Here is a 14,515-nt window from a genome sequence, read left to right on the forward strand (position 1 = left end):
GAGTAAGGCTGGAATTGGACATCACGGTTCTGTACTTTGCTCTGATTCAGCCCTTCCTCGGTATAAAGACTACAAGAGAGACAAAATGGAGGTTGTATCTCTCAAGGGGAGCTACAAGGATGAATGCACTAAGAAGTCAGTGTCTTTCTAAGAAAACTGTGCAAAGCATTATTTAAACAGAAGACATCAGCTGCAAAATTCAAGTTGATCTAGAATCACAAAATTTTTAGATTAGCTTTAAGGTCTGGAGGGAGAATATTCAAAGAAGCAAAAGAGTTTCTGGCATAGATCCCCTTGGAAAGCAGGAAAAATAAGATACTTCTTGTTAATTTTATTAAAAATTAATTTTCACTTGGAAGCAAGGCCACCGCAGATGGAAGATGGCTGCAGGACCACAATTCTCAATGGAGAACCAACGAACGGGGAGTAAGAGCAAAAACAGTTTTTGCAGACCTCTCCCTCCTCTTTCACGGACTTGCACTGAACCTCTAATTATTTCCAAAGGGACAAAAATAACCGGTTAGCCAGTCGTGTAGCAGTTTCTTCTTTAAATCAAAATGCAGGCACTGCCTGGTGAGCCAAAGCCTTGGAAAAAAGAAAGGCTTGTGTAATTAGATGGACTGTCCTTTGAAAGCATGAGAAAGCTGCAATTAAAGGGCCAGAAGCTTTCCTCTGCACAGCCACTATCACTTAAACTCAGCACTACTCACTAGTTCAGGACTAAACCTGTTCACTGAACAAAGCAGGTTTTTTTATACAAAAGTATCCCTCCGTTTCAAAGTTGCTGTGCAAAACCAGTTCCTCCTTACTGAGTTCACTTGTAGTCTCGGCATATTCAGAACACTGGTACCTGTTCCAGTGCCAAGTCACTGCTTATTGCTGCCATAAATTCATAGCCTGACAAACCCAACTCAATGCTAAAAGACCAAGCAGGCTTCCCAGAAATGAATGAGGTGTGCTTAATAAGGGATCAGCTCAAGCCATGCAAGAATGTTCCCTACATGGCATCCTAGCCCCATTTTGACCATTTAATCTCACCTTTCTGCATAGCACAGAAGCTGGAATTAGCCAGCAGTATCCCTGTATCAAGGTAACGAGTTCTAGTTGAGGCTCTGTAGGTTTCAAATCACAGAAATCACTTTATTTAATAAAACCATCCCTCTGGTTAGGTCCACACAAGTACTTGGTGACTTTTAATTCTTGGTAATATGCCTGCTCGGTTATTTTCAAATGTTTGCTTACAGTTTGAGACAAATCATAAAGTGGTGCACAGGATACTACATCTAAATGTTAAGCAGTGTTTCCTACAGTCCTCCAAGACAAGCCTGCAGACTTTTTCTGACTTCACATTTTTCCACAAGGTATTTTTCATGCAGGAGCTGGACATCACTAGTGGTCTGAACCTGGTCTCACCAGGGGTTCTCCACGGACAGTCTCCCCACAAAATCAAGGCTTCTTAAAAACGGGATTGTCCGCGTTTTAGACTCTAGCCATGGCTCTAATCACCTCCAGTCTCAAGCTGGTTTTTCAGGGAGTGGATGGCACAGACAACTCATGACAAGCAATATTGAAAAATTTATTAAAGGAAGAATTCAGCTCATCACCCTAGCACCTCTGCAGGGAAGAAGCTGAAAAGCACACATCTGGCACAAGGTGGTCAGAGTGTTTCCAAGTCATTCCTTGCAATAAAAACAGCACAATTTTGATCAGGTATTTTAGGCTTATGTGGGCAAATCTTCATTAGCTTGGAAGAGAGCTGTGAATAAGTAAGGAGCAAGAAAGGGGATGATACTTTACCTGTTCTGTGAACTCGAGACTATGATATTATTACTTTTCAGTAAAGCACTGACCGCAATTCCCAATTCTATGGTGATGATTTAAAGCAAAACACAAAACTTCAATTCCCTGACATACTTAGACCTGATAGTATGGTTGGTAAGCAGGCAATTCCACCCATAATGTGGAACACTCGGTTACTTCCTGCACTGAGTTGATTACCCATCCACACTTTGACCTTTCTGATCCACTTTTGACTGCAATCCTCTGTGTCGGCAGAGATCTTAACTGGTTATCTTTAACCAACTGACGAACTCCTAAAAAGTTCAGGTGTCACAGATGACTTGAGTCTCCAAGTAGGCAATCTTTTTCTGTGGGATTTTCCAAAATCCAGAGTGGAATTATCCCATAATTCCAAAGACAGAAACTCAAGGATTGGTTTCTAAATCATAAACCACTTATGTATATTTTAACATACTTTGAGATTAAGCACATTAATTTCCAATGAATAATCTTATCTCAGCACATCCCAGAGCTGCACTTCAGCCTTGCCCAGCTATGAGAGGAATCTTTGCAGTGAGAAGCTTTACAGGCTCTGTCAAAACCAATATCAGCAGCTACTCCTCTGGGAAATCAGTAATGTCACAGGCAAAGCATTTGCCAAAGCTTTGAGCATGTTCCAATTAATTTACTATTCCATGTTTGCTGTAGACCTGAGGCAGGAAAGAAAGTTGAGTGTAAGCAGTTAAAGGTGAGATACAGGAATCCTGTTAAGACAGTGATCGCTGCAACATGTGCTTTAAAGGCTGAAATGTTTATTCACATTTTAAACCAAAGTAAATTTGAACTGCAGCTGAGGTGCAACGGTTTACCTACAGATGACTTAGACTTCAGCCTACAGTTGCCAAATCCAGGTCTGTGTTATTTCTTGGCCACGCTGAGCTAATCTCACTCAGTGATTAGCTATGGCAGGCTTGCTTCCTAAAACGTTCTTTCATTTCTAACACCAAGGCAGCTTCACCAATGGCAGTGAGGGTTGTTACACTAATGTGAATAAGGAACTACTTGCTATGAGTTTTAAACACTGTCTTGTTGATTTGCTCTCAAAAAGGGCTAGATTTAACAGCTTTAAACTCCAAAAGGTGAATGTGGGTCTGACCAACTTGGGGTGCAACTACTAAAACAAGGATGAGTGGTAACAATAAAATAAGAGTATTTAGTTAGATAAATCCTTGGCTGCAATCACTTTAAGTATAGGCAGAGAAAGCTAAAGGCATGTGGGATGCCTTTTCTGCAGAAATGCTTAAAATAGAAAAGGAAATCAATACTCATTTACAGTATCTGGCAGTCACTGAACCAAAACATACATGTACACCTACAGCAGAGCAGAAATAACAACATTTATTTAAACCACAAGCTGTTATTCTGCTGCAGGAACGCTGTGTTTTATGTGGAGTGCTTCACCAGAAACTGAGAAGTACCACATATTTCTGACCGTTTTTAAAAAGCTTCAGCAATATCAAGAGCAAATGCTTTCAATACCACAGTTATTAACCTGGCCACTGCCAGATTGACTCCAGCTCCTCTGACTGCCAGCAAAGAAAGAGTCAAGAGTTGATGTCTGAGCTAGCAGCAGGGAAGATGTTTTGTCTTTCCTCCTGCGTTTCTCTTCTGCCAACTTACAAGACACCATTTGTTGGATCACATGTGAGGGGTGCATCTGTCACAGCCTGCAGCAGGAATGGGAAGAGCTTCATCAGCTATATCACTGCAGCGCAACACCGGGGCTGCTCACAGCACCAGAGACATAGAGCTCCCAGATGAGGGCTGAACCATTGCATGTGCCATGTGGGACACGGGGAGGACGAGAGACCTCAGTTCTGTAGTTGTGAGATAGGGACGGGGCTTGGGAGCACCCCTGGCTGTGCCCTGCGTGGTGCCTGAGAGCTGGCAGGGGCACACGGGGCAGCAAAGCTTTGCTAACTGCCTGTAGAGCTGCGGGGAGCCTGAGCAGGGGCACGGCTGAAAAGGTCCTGGGCTTCGCAATGTGTAAATAAGCCTTGAGGCTACATTTAGCTCTGCTGAGGGATCTGACCATCTTTCATAACGCAACAGGAGGACACGCACAGTAGGAAGCAAACCTTTGACGGTCAGAACCCCTAAATGATGCTTCAAAAGAGAAATGTACACCTATGTTAAGAATGAGACAATGTTTCCACCGACGTAAAACTAGAGGTTTTAGAGGAAGGAGTAGTGTTTAACAAATCAACGTTCCCCAAACACTGAAACTGAAATTGAACATAAACAAAGTGAATCTGCTGACTGATTTTTTTTTCCATTCCCCAGCTCTGAGAAATGTGGCCAGTAAATAAACAGCATAAATAATAACAACAGCTGGCTTTTGTACAACGCTCCTCATTCACAAAATCCGAAATGCTTTACAAAGGGTGCAACTAGGCTTGTTGTAGTCACACAACGCAGAGACGAATGGGACCTCAAGAGGTCCTCTGATCCATTAGCCTGTCCCAAGCAAGGATCAACTCTTCCTCCCACTGTCACGCAAACTGAAGCACAAGAGGTAAAATGCCTTGCCCATAAGAACACAGCATGCCAGAGGCAAGGATGGACACACAGCATAAGGCAAAACCTGACCCTACAGCAATCAGGCGGAGTTTAACAGCAGGGTCAAAATGTCACCATGGGTTCCCTGAGCTCCAGCCCTGTGCTATGCACATGGGGCCACAGCAAAACTGGAAAGAAAAAGTAAATTTTTAAAAAGTTTTCTGTCCTAATGAATTTATGGGCAGCTAATAATGTCAGAGAGATGATCTGTGCATTTTCAGGACAACTTGGATTGAGATGCTTGGTGCTCCTTGCTAAAATCATGAGAGGATGGCTGAATGCTGATTGCTTGAATACCCTCTTAATAAAATGAGATTATGAATGCTGCTCAAAATGCAGTTTTTTAATACTCCACATATTGTAGACTAGTTCTCACACAAAACTGAAAAAATGAATAAAAAGCTTAACCATTAAGTCAGCTAGATGTTATCTCTACAGCAACTTAATTACTTACTGCTTCCTCATCACTCCTCATGCCTTTAGCCCAGAAAATTAAGGCACTGAAGGTTTCTGGCATTTGACAGTTGAATTTGAAACCTCACTGCGATAGTTTTGAAAAATAAAAGTAAAAAATGTGTTGAAAAATTATAAAAATAAGCTCATCTTGCCAGCTGGTGAATTAGCTAACCTGCTGACACCTACAGCAAATTAAACCAACTTTCTTTTCTAAAAAAAGGACAAAGATTTAAGTTTTACTCCCTCACTCTGCAAGCTTCAAGCTTGATCAAGGAAGAGAGAAAACATACAGAGCAAGCCGTTTTTATCATTGGTCAGATGGCTGAAAAAGATCAGTAATCTTTCTTGACTACCAAATCTATAGTAGTTTGTACATTTTCTCCTTACCCATCTATACACAACACTGGAGCAAACGATTACTACACTACTACTGCTGAATGTTTGGCTTTAGCCCAGTTGTCAATATTTTGTTTCCTTTTTTTTTTTTTCTCTCTCTCTTTTTTTCTTTCTTTAAACAGATTGCTGCTGACACAATTTACTTGCAGCTGAACAGCACAGAACAACTAATGCACCACTTAGTAGATTTTTAAAAAATCTCTCTTCAAACATCAAGCACTCTTCAACCACCAAACCTCAAGGAATAACTTACTTTCTCCGGCAACTTTCATCTAGGGGCTCCAGACCCAATTTATATCACTTGCCTGGATGATTACACTTTATTTTAGATGAGGAAACAAAAGCACAGAGAAATTAAGGGTCCAATTCTGTAAATCACTGGTCATTGTGTCACTGCCTAATGACTGTCTTGACAATGTGTTTGGCCTGTTCTCTGCTCCTCATTCGCTTCTTTATTGGGTTTTCTGACACTAAATTTTCTAGGTCCAGCAAGCTGCCTTTGCCATCACATAGTATGGGAGGATTCAAAGGCTCCCATCACCAAGTGAACGCCTGCCAAACAGAAATGAAGATAGCTCCTGGCTGGAGAGCAAGTGTCTGGCATGCAGAAGGGGAGTTTCTTTCATTCCAGTGGAAGTACTCACAAAGTTTGGTGTTACTCAAGGTCTTAGGAGATTGGTCTTAGCTACACAGCTGCTACTGCAGAAATAATGCATCCCTTTGGACATAAACATACTGCACCGGTCTAGGAGAAACAAACACATCCCCAAGTACAGCACACTCCAAGACCCATCCCTTCTCCTGCCCTAGCTGATGTGGACAGCCCATAGGAGTGTGCTCAGAGGCAGGCAAATCTGACTGGAGTGCTCCGGTCACCAGGACTGCTTCCACTGGCTGCTCCCTGCCTGTCCCCCAGGCCACACTTTGGTGCCACTTCCTGGACAGTGAGTCTGCTCAGCTTTGAGATGCCTTCCTGACACCACCACTCAGTGACTCTGCCAGGTCTGGTTGCTTTAGGAGATCTTTATGGTTGGGACTAGCCCAAGGTTGGTATTTGGGGTTGCTGTACCAGTATTTCTGTTCCAGCAAACGTAAGTGAAATTTTATTGGTCTGCAAGAAGAAACCCTATTTTAATGATGAAAAACTTTACTTACCCTGGTGCTGCTAATTTCTTTCGTATAGGGTAATAAGCCACACTGACACAGCACCAGAATGTCTGTACTGGTGGAGTACAGGGCAGGGACATATGGGTATAGTTAAGAATATAACTGTGGTGTGATGAGGTAAGGGACCTGCCTAAGCATATCTTAAGGAATCTCATGGTCAGGATGCAATATTATCTCCTTGGATACTTAGGAGATTCAGCCATTTGCTATCAGGGTTGTGTCACATCTCTTGGATAAGGGACAATAGGAGGTTTAAAACACTGATGGCTTCCATTCAAGTGGAAGCACAGTAGGACAATGGCACACCTGAACCTAGGAAAGGCAGCTCAGCCAAATGTGTCTGTAGGGACGGCTCTTAGAACAATGCAGTTTCCCTAGAAGAACAAAGAGATCAGATGTTCACTCTGGCTCTGAAAAGCCAAAGCCACAGCAGCTTGAAGGGAACTTGCAAGGAAACACAGGCCAACTCCTCTGCAACAGGCATCTAGAAAAAATACCCTCTTCTAGCCAGTACAACTATACCAGCCAACTCTTGTAGATGTATTCATGGTGATCAAAAAGAGCTGCTGTCTGTTCCCAAGGGATGTTCAAGAGTGCTGAAGAAATTGAGGCAAGGAAATGTGTGCAGCTCGCTTTCTTATTTTGTCTAAATCTACACATTTCTTGTGCTACTGAAGTAAAGTGCTCTTGCATCTGGAACCCTGATCAGGTTGATGAGTTTGTCTGCTTCAACTATTGCATCACTGCCAACAAATAACTGGTTTAGAGTGCTCCCAGTTTGATGAGCTGAAGAAAACTTAAGCACCAATCTGAGAGGAGAGCAGGTGCAAGGTCTGCTCAGGATAAAGAGACCTGGAGGGACAGGCAGGGCTCTAACTGCTGAGTGACCAGCTAGGGGATCCATCAGGGTCATGGTACAAAGCCAGTACTGATCACCACATCCGTAATCCCATTAAAAGCAAATGAGCCATTTGCACGAGAGAAGCAAGGTTTGCTTAGCCTTCAGTCTCTGGCAGAATCATGAGCAGAAATTGAGTTTTTCAACACAATCTCAAGACCATTTTTCTTCCTTTCTCTTATTTCTACCTCTGCCTCTGATATCCACCGTGTTGGACAGCACCATTTCCAAGAGTTCATCAGGTGGCACACTGAGAACCAACACTGATTTTGCTTCCTTTGCTGCTGTCTCAGGACCAGGATGAAATTTTACTGCTTTGAGATTCACAACAGGGAACTCCTAAAGTCACCTTGTTCTGACACCCCAATGTCACACGGTTGTACACTTGTGCTCAGAAGCTGATCCTAACAGCGCAATGAGCAAAAGGAAGAGTTTAATTACCGTTGTTACTCGCTTTGTTATTTGCCTTTTTCCTTGTGTTCTGTGGAATAAAAGGCAGATTTGCTTCTGTTGAACATTCCTGTGGAGATTGAAAAAAAATTATCCTACTAAAAAAGCCTGTTGGAAATATCTACAGCAAGAATCAAGCTGCTCTCCTGTCTGTCAGAGTCTCTCCTACTTGAAGCCGGTTTGCTAATTTGCCCATCCTCTGGAAATGCATAAGAAATCATAAAAGCATGGCCCCATTCACAGTGAATAAGACAGTCACATGGAGCAAAGAGAACATAGGCATTAAAGGAACACATACATGGCTGATGAATAGAAGGGAGGCTTTAGAAACTCAGGCAATAGCAATGCAGCAAGCAAAGGCTGGAATGTTGATTCGACAATGATAACTTTTATTTCCCCTTTGCACTGGGTAAGATGTGATCAGACACACAGAGGGAGCTGAATTTGTCCTACAACAAACTGTGCTGACACAAGTCACTTTGCACCATACAAATCTCACCCCTGTGCATTAGTTTGAAGGTGACCTCATTAGTACAAACAAAAGTGTTCTTCAAGAGTCACACTGAATTAGAAATTCCTCTAAGTATTTCTAGAGACTAACACCACACAGCACAATTAAAGACATTATAATTAGTGACTTGATTCCCTTTCCTTTGACTTCACTTTGGTTTATTTATTTATTTATTCATTTTGGAAGGCTCTGAAAGTCAAATTCAACTTTGTCATCTGCTCATGCTGGGAGCTGTGCTGTTCTTCTGGAAATGCCATGGAAATGCTGGTAATGAGGTGCCAAAATCAGCAAGCAATATTCACAATTTAAGGGCCAGTTCAAATATAAAAGCAGTTTGTATTTCTGCACCACAGGCACTTCTGCAAAGTCCCTGGGAAGGGAGAGATATATTTTCTCCTTATTGGCTTGGCCTTTCATTGCTAACAAGTCAGAATGAATGACAGGCATTTTTCAAAGAGTAAAACAATTTTAAAAAGTAAATAGAAAAGCGGGTGCTTTTTGTTTAATTTTGTGGTTTTAATCACACGTGTCAGGTGTAGAACTGAGAGAACTCCTACAAAGGCACTGTTTACTCAGACAATTGCAACTCTGTTCACTTAAACCATGGTCATGATGTCTAAAGTTGAGCCAACCTATTTTAGCGTACATTAACAATCAGGCAGGAACACATCTGTGACCCACATGCATCTCTGCTTCAGGCAGCCTCCTCAGGCAGACCACTTCAGTTGCTGGTAATCATCTAAGTGCACCTGGAGACCACTATGTGGAGAGACACACAAGCGTCATGCTAACTACCCAGATAATGAGTTCTGTTTGATAGATGAGGAAGCTCAGATACAAGGATGTCTGGAACCCATACTTTCAAAAGCATCCTCTAACTACAAGTGTCTCAAGCTTCAAGTGTCCAGCCTAGAGTGGCTGATCTACAGGGAGAGAGTTGAGCATCACTTTCTCTGTCTGAAGTCAATGGTGGCTGCAGGCTATTAGCACCTTTGAAAAAACCCCTCTGGGTCAATAAATCTCACAGGGTTTATTTGAGGTAAAGCAAAAGGGCTGAAAGTGCCCCGGAACAAACTGTTTCTGCTTATCTGGGCAGTGATAGGCACAGCTGAAGCTTCCAGAAAAGGCTATGGGGATACAGAAGAGAGAGGAAAAGAAGGTCATCTCTATACTTCTCCTGGCCCTTTAGGGGCCTCAAAGGAAATGTCTTGACTTCTCCTCCCAACTTTCCTTCCCCTTCCTCATTCCACCTCTATTCTTAGCAGCTTTGTCTGAGAGCTGGGAACAGAACGTGGTTTCTTAAGTCCTCACCTCCTATTTTGACTCAGACCGCCCAGGGTGGTGGCAGAGGTTTTAACCTTGCATGGAGCCGCTGTTTTTGTTTACACAAAGACTGCTTTCCCATTAAGTAGGAATTCCTCGGCTACTGGGACATGCTATAAGCACGAGATCAATCTGGTTTGACACTAATAATTTACTTCCTCCAAACAACATTACATGGTCCTGAAAACACGCTGCCTTGCCCAGATCTTAAGCTTTGCACTCACTAGTGAGCAGTCAGTGCCAAAGAGTTGCCTGTTTTCATGCTCCACAAATCCTGCTGTTGGCACAATACATGAAAACGACACCAGAACATACTGCTTTTTCTTCCCTGCTCCATTCAACAAGACCACTTAATTACATCTTAAGATGAAACTGGCTCAACAAGTTGGGCAGCTTGCAGGGCTGCTGGCTGGGGAAGTTGCACCTGCATTGCTGCCAGCAGACAGCAATAGAAGACAACATCCAGTCCCCAGCTCTGCTGCTAGGAGTGACTTCCCACCCGAAAAACAAGTGGAAAACTCTGTCGCTCTCCTTCCTTAGTCCCATTAGTACCTACTCTATCTACCCCATCTAATCATTATGACATCTGAGTGCCTTTGTGTGTCAGCTTCCTGTGAAGTAATCACCTAAATCCCCCTTCGAAACAAAGCGGACCCTGCTGAGGAACTCACAATAGGTGCCTTTCACTCGCAGGACAACCTTGGCCTCGGTGGCACTTACAACAAAGCTTCCATATGTGCACCAGTATGGGCTGATCAGTCAGATCAACACCACACAGGATCAGAGGCTGGATATTTGTCAGCACAAAGTAAAAGAGCCTCACAAAATTTCCCCATCTTTCCAACAAATCGTTCTGAAAAAAATAAAAATGCTACAGTATATTAGTCTGCCACGGCCTTTATCCACCTTTGCGGGTCTGTTTGAGGAGATAAAAAGACAAGCACCAGCTCCAAGGGGCGATGTCTGTCGGTCAGCCCCACTCTCAGAGACTGCCTAGCCATTGTATGCTCTTCAACCCCAGGCTAGGGTTACTTTTTAAATTTTTCCTTTGGCAGATATCCCGTTTTTTCCCCTCCCTGGGGGAGGGATCAGGGATGATAAGTTCTATTCTAATAGAAGACAAGTCAATGATAACCTTTGGGCATCTGCAGTGAAGAGGTATTGCTATAGCCCTAGCTGGGATTAGATGCATAATGGATCAACGAAAGATCCCACCGTTTGACCGTTATAGTGTCATTCATTAGCGTTAAGATTTGAACCCGAATCAACAATGGAGTTGGAAGATTGAAAGAATCGCCTTCAGTATTTGGAATAGAATAAATTGTAACAGGCCTGTAAAAGTCCCCTGAGGTGTGTCTTTTTCTCTCACTATACATATATATATATATAGACCACTTTTGCTGAACATTTAAAATTAGATGAAAGTTGCTGAGCTTCTACATATGAAGCAGAAAAAGCTTAGCTACTTATGAGAAGTGAGAGGGGGGAAAAAAAATAATGTATTTTTGGTTTGCCTATCAAAGCACTTCAAGAGCTTTCTTGACTGTAGGATACAGGCACTAACTTGTTATTCAGTCACTTTCCATCTCTCTCATACATAACAATGCAAAAAGAGCTCATAATAAACAGCACGCCCCCTCCTTATATACAAACACACGAACGCAAACACGCACACACCCACTTAGGAACCACTTGTAAATGAGCAACACTGATCCCATCCACTTTTGTTGTCACAAAACTAGGGCAAGCTCACTCTCAATTAACTGCTTGGTGCATAGAGCCCTAAAAATTTAACTACCCAGAGGATTTAGACACCAAGTTTTATCAGCTCTTTATCATCCTTTCACTTCTGGATCAAAGACCCATCAACTCACTACTAATCAGCTAAGAAATTAAACAAGAAAAAAGAAAGCCATTCCACAACTGGGTGAAGAACGTTGTGGGCAGTTAATGATTAATTAGCATTATAATACGAGACAGCCTGGTTTCACAGGAGAAGCTTGTTTCGATAGCATTTTTTTTTCTTGTAGAGGAAATCTTCAGGCTGGTGCAAAGACTATGTAAAGCATCATCAGCAAAAACTTTCCTCCTTGTTTCTGAAAGGCAGTGAGTAGAAGTAACTATAAAATGCTCTGTGAACCAGGTGATCTTAAACCAAGACCCACATCCTACAGCTCAACCAGTGCAATGAGTTATACTGGGGTGGCTGCACTGTCCTCCCCTCTGGGGACAGCGTACTTTGGTGTTTGCCCACCTCCCAGCTCTATGTTATTCCCATTGCCTCTTAGTTTGGCAGACATAAAACCCAAGGCCAGCTAACCTGGACCCATATCCATCCCTCAGAGCAGTTGCAGGCTGATTTGGACACAGGGTGATGTCTAACCTGTTGGGTGGTCAAGGAAAAAGTTTAACTCCCTGCTACAGCTTGAACAACTTTTTCCTGTGACTGTTTTCTCCTGCAAAAAATCAACACAGCTTTTCCTGTTGGCTTGCCGAAAAAGAAAACAACAAAACAATATCCAGATTTTTATGAAGTAGCTACTTATATAACTAGTGGTAGCATAAATACACGCCAAGCCAGCAAATACTGGGAGGAAGAAGAAAGACCATAACTACGAGAGGAACAGAGATAGCTTTCTATAACAGATCATAATCAGCACACAATCAGCATAGAAAGCTATTACAGTAAAGGGATTATTTGAATTAAGACAAAAACATTACAGAAATTTCTCTATCTGGTTCCTTGTCCGTGTTTATGACTGAGGTCAGTTCTGAAATTGTAGTTGCCGGTGAAAGAGCTCCCTAAATCATTTACTAACTATAAATAATTAAAAAAAAACCCCAAACAACAGTCAAAAAGCAATGCAGTCAAACCATATTCCGCCTGTTGCCCTGAGATTTTGGCTACTACCGTTGAAACTGAAGTCAGATGCTGATGTTTAATTTGTGGACACTGAGAAAATACAAAAGGGTAGACACCCCTAAGCCTGTATCCTGGCTGTGCTACTAGTCTGAAGATAGTTGTTTATTGCTGATAGGCATCAGCCACCTGCATGTGCCACTCGGTAGCACACTGAACTGCCAACCAATCCAGCTGTGCATGACATGACAGTAATCCATGTTTTACATCTGTATGGCTGACTTGAGTGAGTAAACCTCTGGAGAATATAGTCTTTACAGTAGGGGCTCTCTCAGATGAGAGAAATCTCTCTTAGTGGCTCTGTAAAGCTCCGCGCACACAGCCCTGTAATGCCACTCAAGCTATAAATAATAATTACACAAATAGAATCTTATTCACCGATAGTAAAAAAGGACACTTGCTTGAAAGTGCTCACCTGGGAGCTGCTGCTGGCTTCCAATACCTGCAGAAGAGATACTGCCCGTCAGCATTGACGATATGGGGCAGGTCCTTGTACGGGATGTTTTGAGGACTCCGTTTTGGTGAACTTTCCTCTGGCATTCTGGAAGAATGACCTGCAAGGTGTTGGAAGAAACAAGACATACTTTAGAACAGGTGAAGGCAAGACAGAGGCTTGGCAGGTGCAGGCATTCAAGAAAGTCACTGATGGAAGTGTCCCTCCAAAACCCCAGCCAAAGAGCCCCCCAAATCTTTACTGCTTTAAAACAGAAATGTAGCATTTTGTGTTCAGAAAAAGATCACATTTTGGGGGAGGGCATTGGGGGGGGGGGGGGGGGGGGAAGGAAGATCAATCCACCATCACTACTTCATTACAGCTTTCTCTCCCCGACTTCTCCCATCTGTGTTTATTTTGCATCGTTCTGTGAAACGGATCCTAAAAAGAATATTTTAGCTGCAATCAAGTGCAGATTGTGCAGCAACCGCTACAGATATGAAAAGACAGCTGCATAAAAGATTTATCTCTGCCTTAACATCTCCAAAGAACAGCGGAGGGTACGCAGCAGAGGTGTCATCATTAAGATCTTCTCTGACATCTCCAGCAGGAAGGTGGCGGCGGTGGGGAATGAAACATTTCCAGGGGAATTTGCAACAAACCTGTTTTCATCCTGTGCACGGGTTTGCATTCTAGTGAGGAGCCGGCATCACAAGTCAAATGCAAGCAGATAAGGCTTTTTGCATCTCGCTGCGGAGATGCGTTCACGCTCCGCCAACCACGCAGCCCCCACGACCCCCGGCGGGTCCCTCCCGGGCGGCTCCGGTGCACCGGGCGGGCTGCGCGGGGTTCGCCGCCGCTCCTCTTCCCCGCTCGCTCGCTCTTTGAGGAAAGTCGCTTGGGTAATTCACCACTTCTTGTTCATCACTTTTTTTTTTTTTTTTTTTTTTTTCCCTTCTCAAACAAATTGCGTGTGTGGGCTGAAGTGGCGGTGGTGGGAGGGGAGGTTGGGAAGGGTGGGGGAGAGGGAGGGCTGACGAGTGGGAAAGCTGCAGTCCACTTTCCAGAAGCTGCTGCACACACATCAAAGGCACCTTGAACACATGCAGCTGGAGCAGCTCAGAAAGTTCCTGCCGCTGCAGGTTGTTTGCAACTTTACTTCCTTCCTGCCACTTACTGTTCGGAGGCCGCGGCGACGGGGGGAGGCGAGGGAGGGGGAGACCTTTCTCTCAGAGCGATCCCCGCTGCGAAGCCATCTCGCCTGTGAGCGCAACTTCCCCAGCCCCTCGCGGCCAGGCGGGGAGCGGGAGGGGGAGGAGGAGGAGGGATCCGAGCCCCGCCGCGGTCCCAGGTCGCACACGCATCCTCCCGCCGCGGGCAGCCTCCCCGCTTCGCCCCGCCGGCGCAGCCGAAGCCGGGCGCCCGGTGCGCACCGGCGGAAGGGCGGGCGGTGCCGCGCCCGGGACGCGGTCGCTGCTGCCCCCCCCGGCGGAGCTGGGCTGGGCGCCGAGCGAGCGGCGGTGCCCGGCGGGAGGGCGGAGCGGCGGGCGGGGCGGGGAGCGC

The 14,515-nt window shown here is 44.2% G+C and overlaps 1 protein-coding gene across 1 annotated transcript in view; it reads right to left on the minus strand.

The window, feature by feature from the left end:
* MGLL (monoglyceride lipase) overlaps positions 1-13,624 on the minus strand; it is a 62,906-nt gene extending 49,282 nt beyond the window's left edge. Inside the window, exons 1-2 of the mRNA XM_009961440.2 lie at positions 13,615-13,624; positions 12,935-13,073 (exon numbers count right to left, since the gene is read on the minus strand). Of these exons, the coding sequence (XP_009959742.1) occupies positions 12,935-13,073; positions 13,615-13,624 (149 nt within the window). The remainder of the gene's footprint in view (positions 1-12,934; positions 13,074-13,614) is intronic.
* Between the last annotated feature and the right edge of the window lie 891 nt (positions 13,625-14,515).

Source organism: Leptosomus discolor, chromosome 9 (assembly GCF_034619465.1).
Source record: "Leptosomus discolor isolate bLepDis1 chromosome 9, bLepDis1.hap2, whole genome shotgun sequence".
Lineage (NCBI taxonomy): Eukaryota > Metazoa > Chordata > Aves > Leptosomiformes > Leptosomidae > Leptosomus > Leptosomus discolor.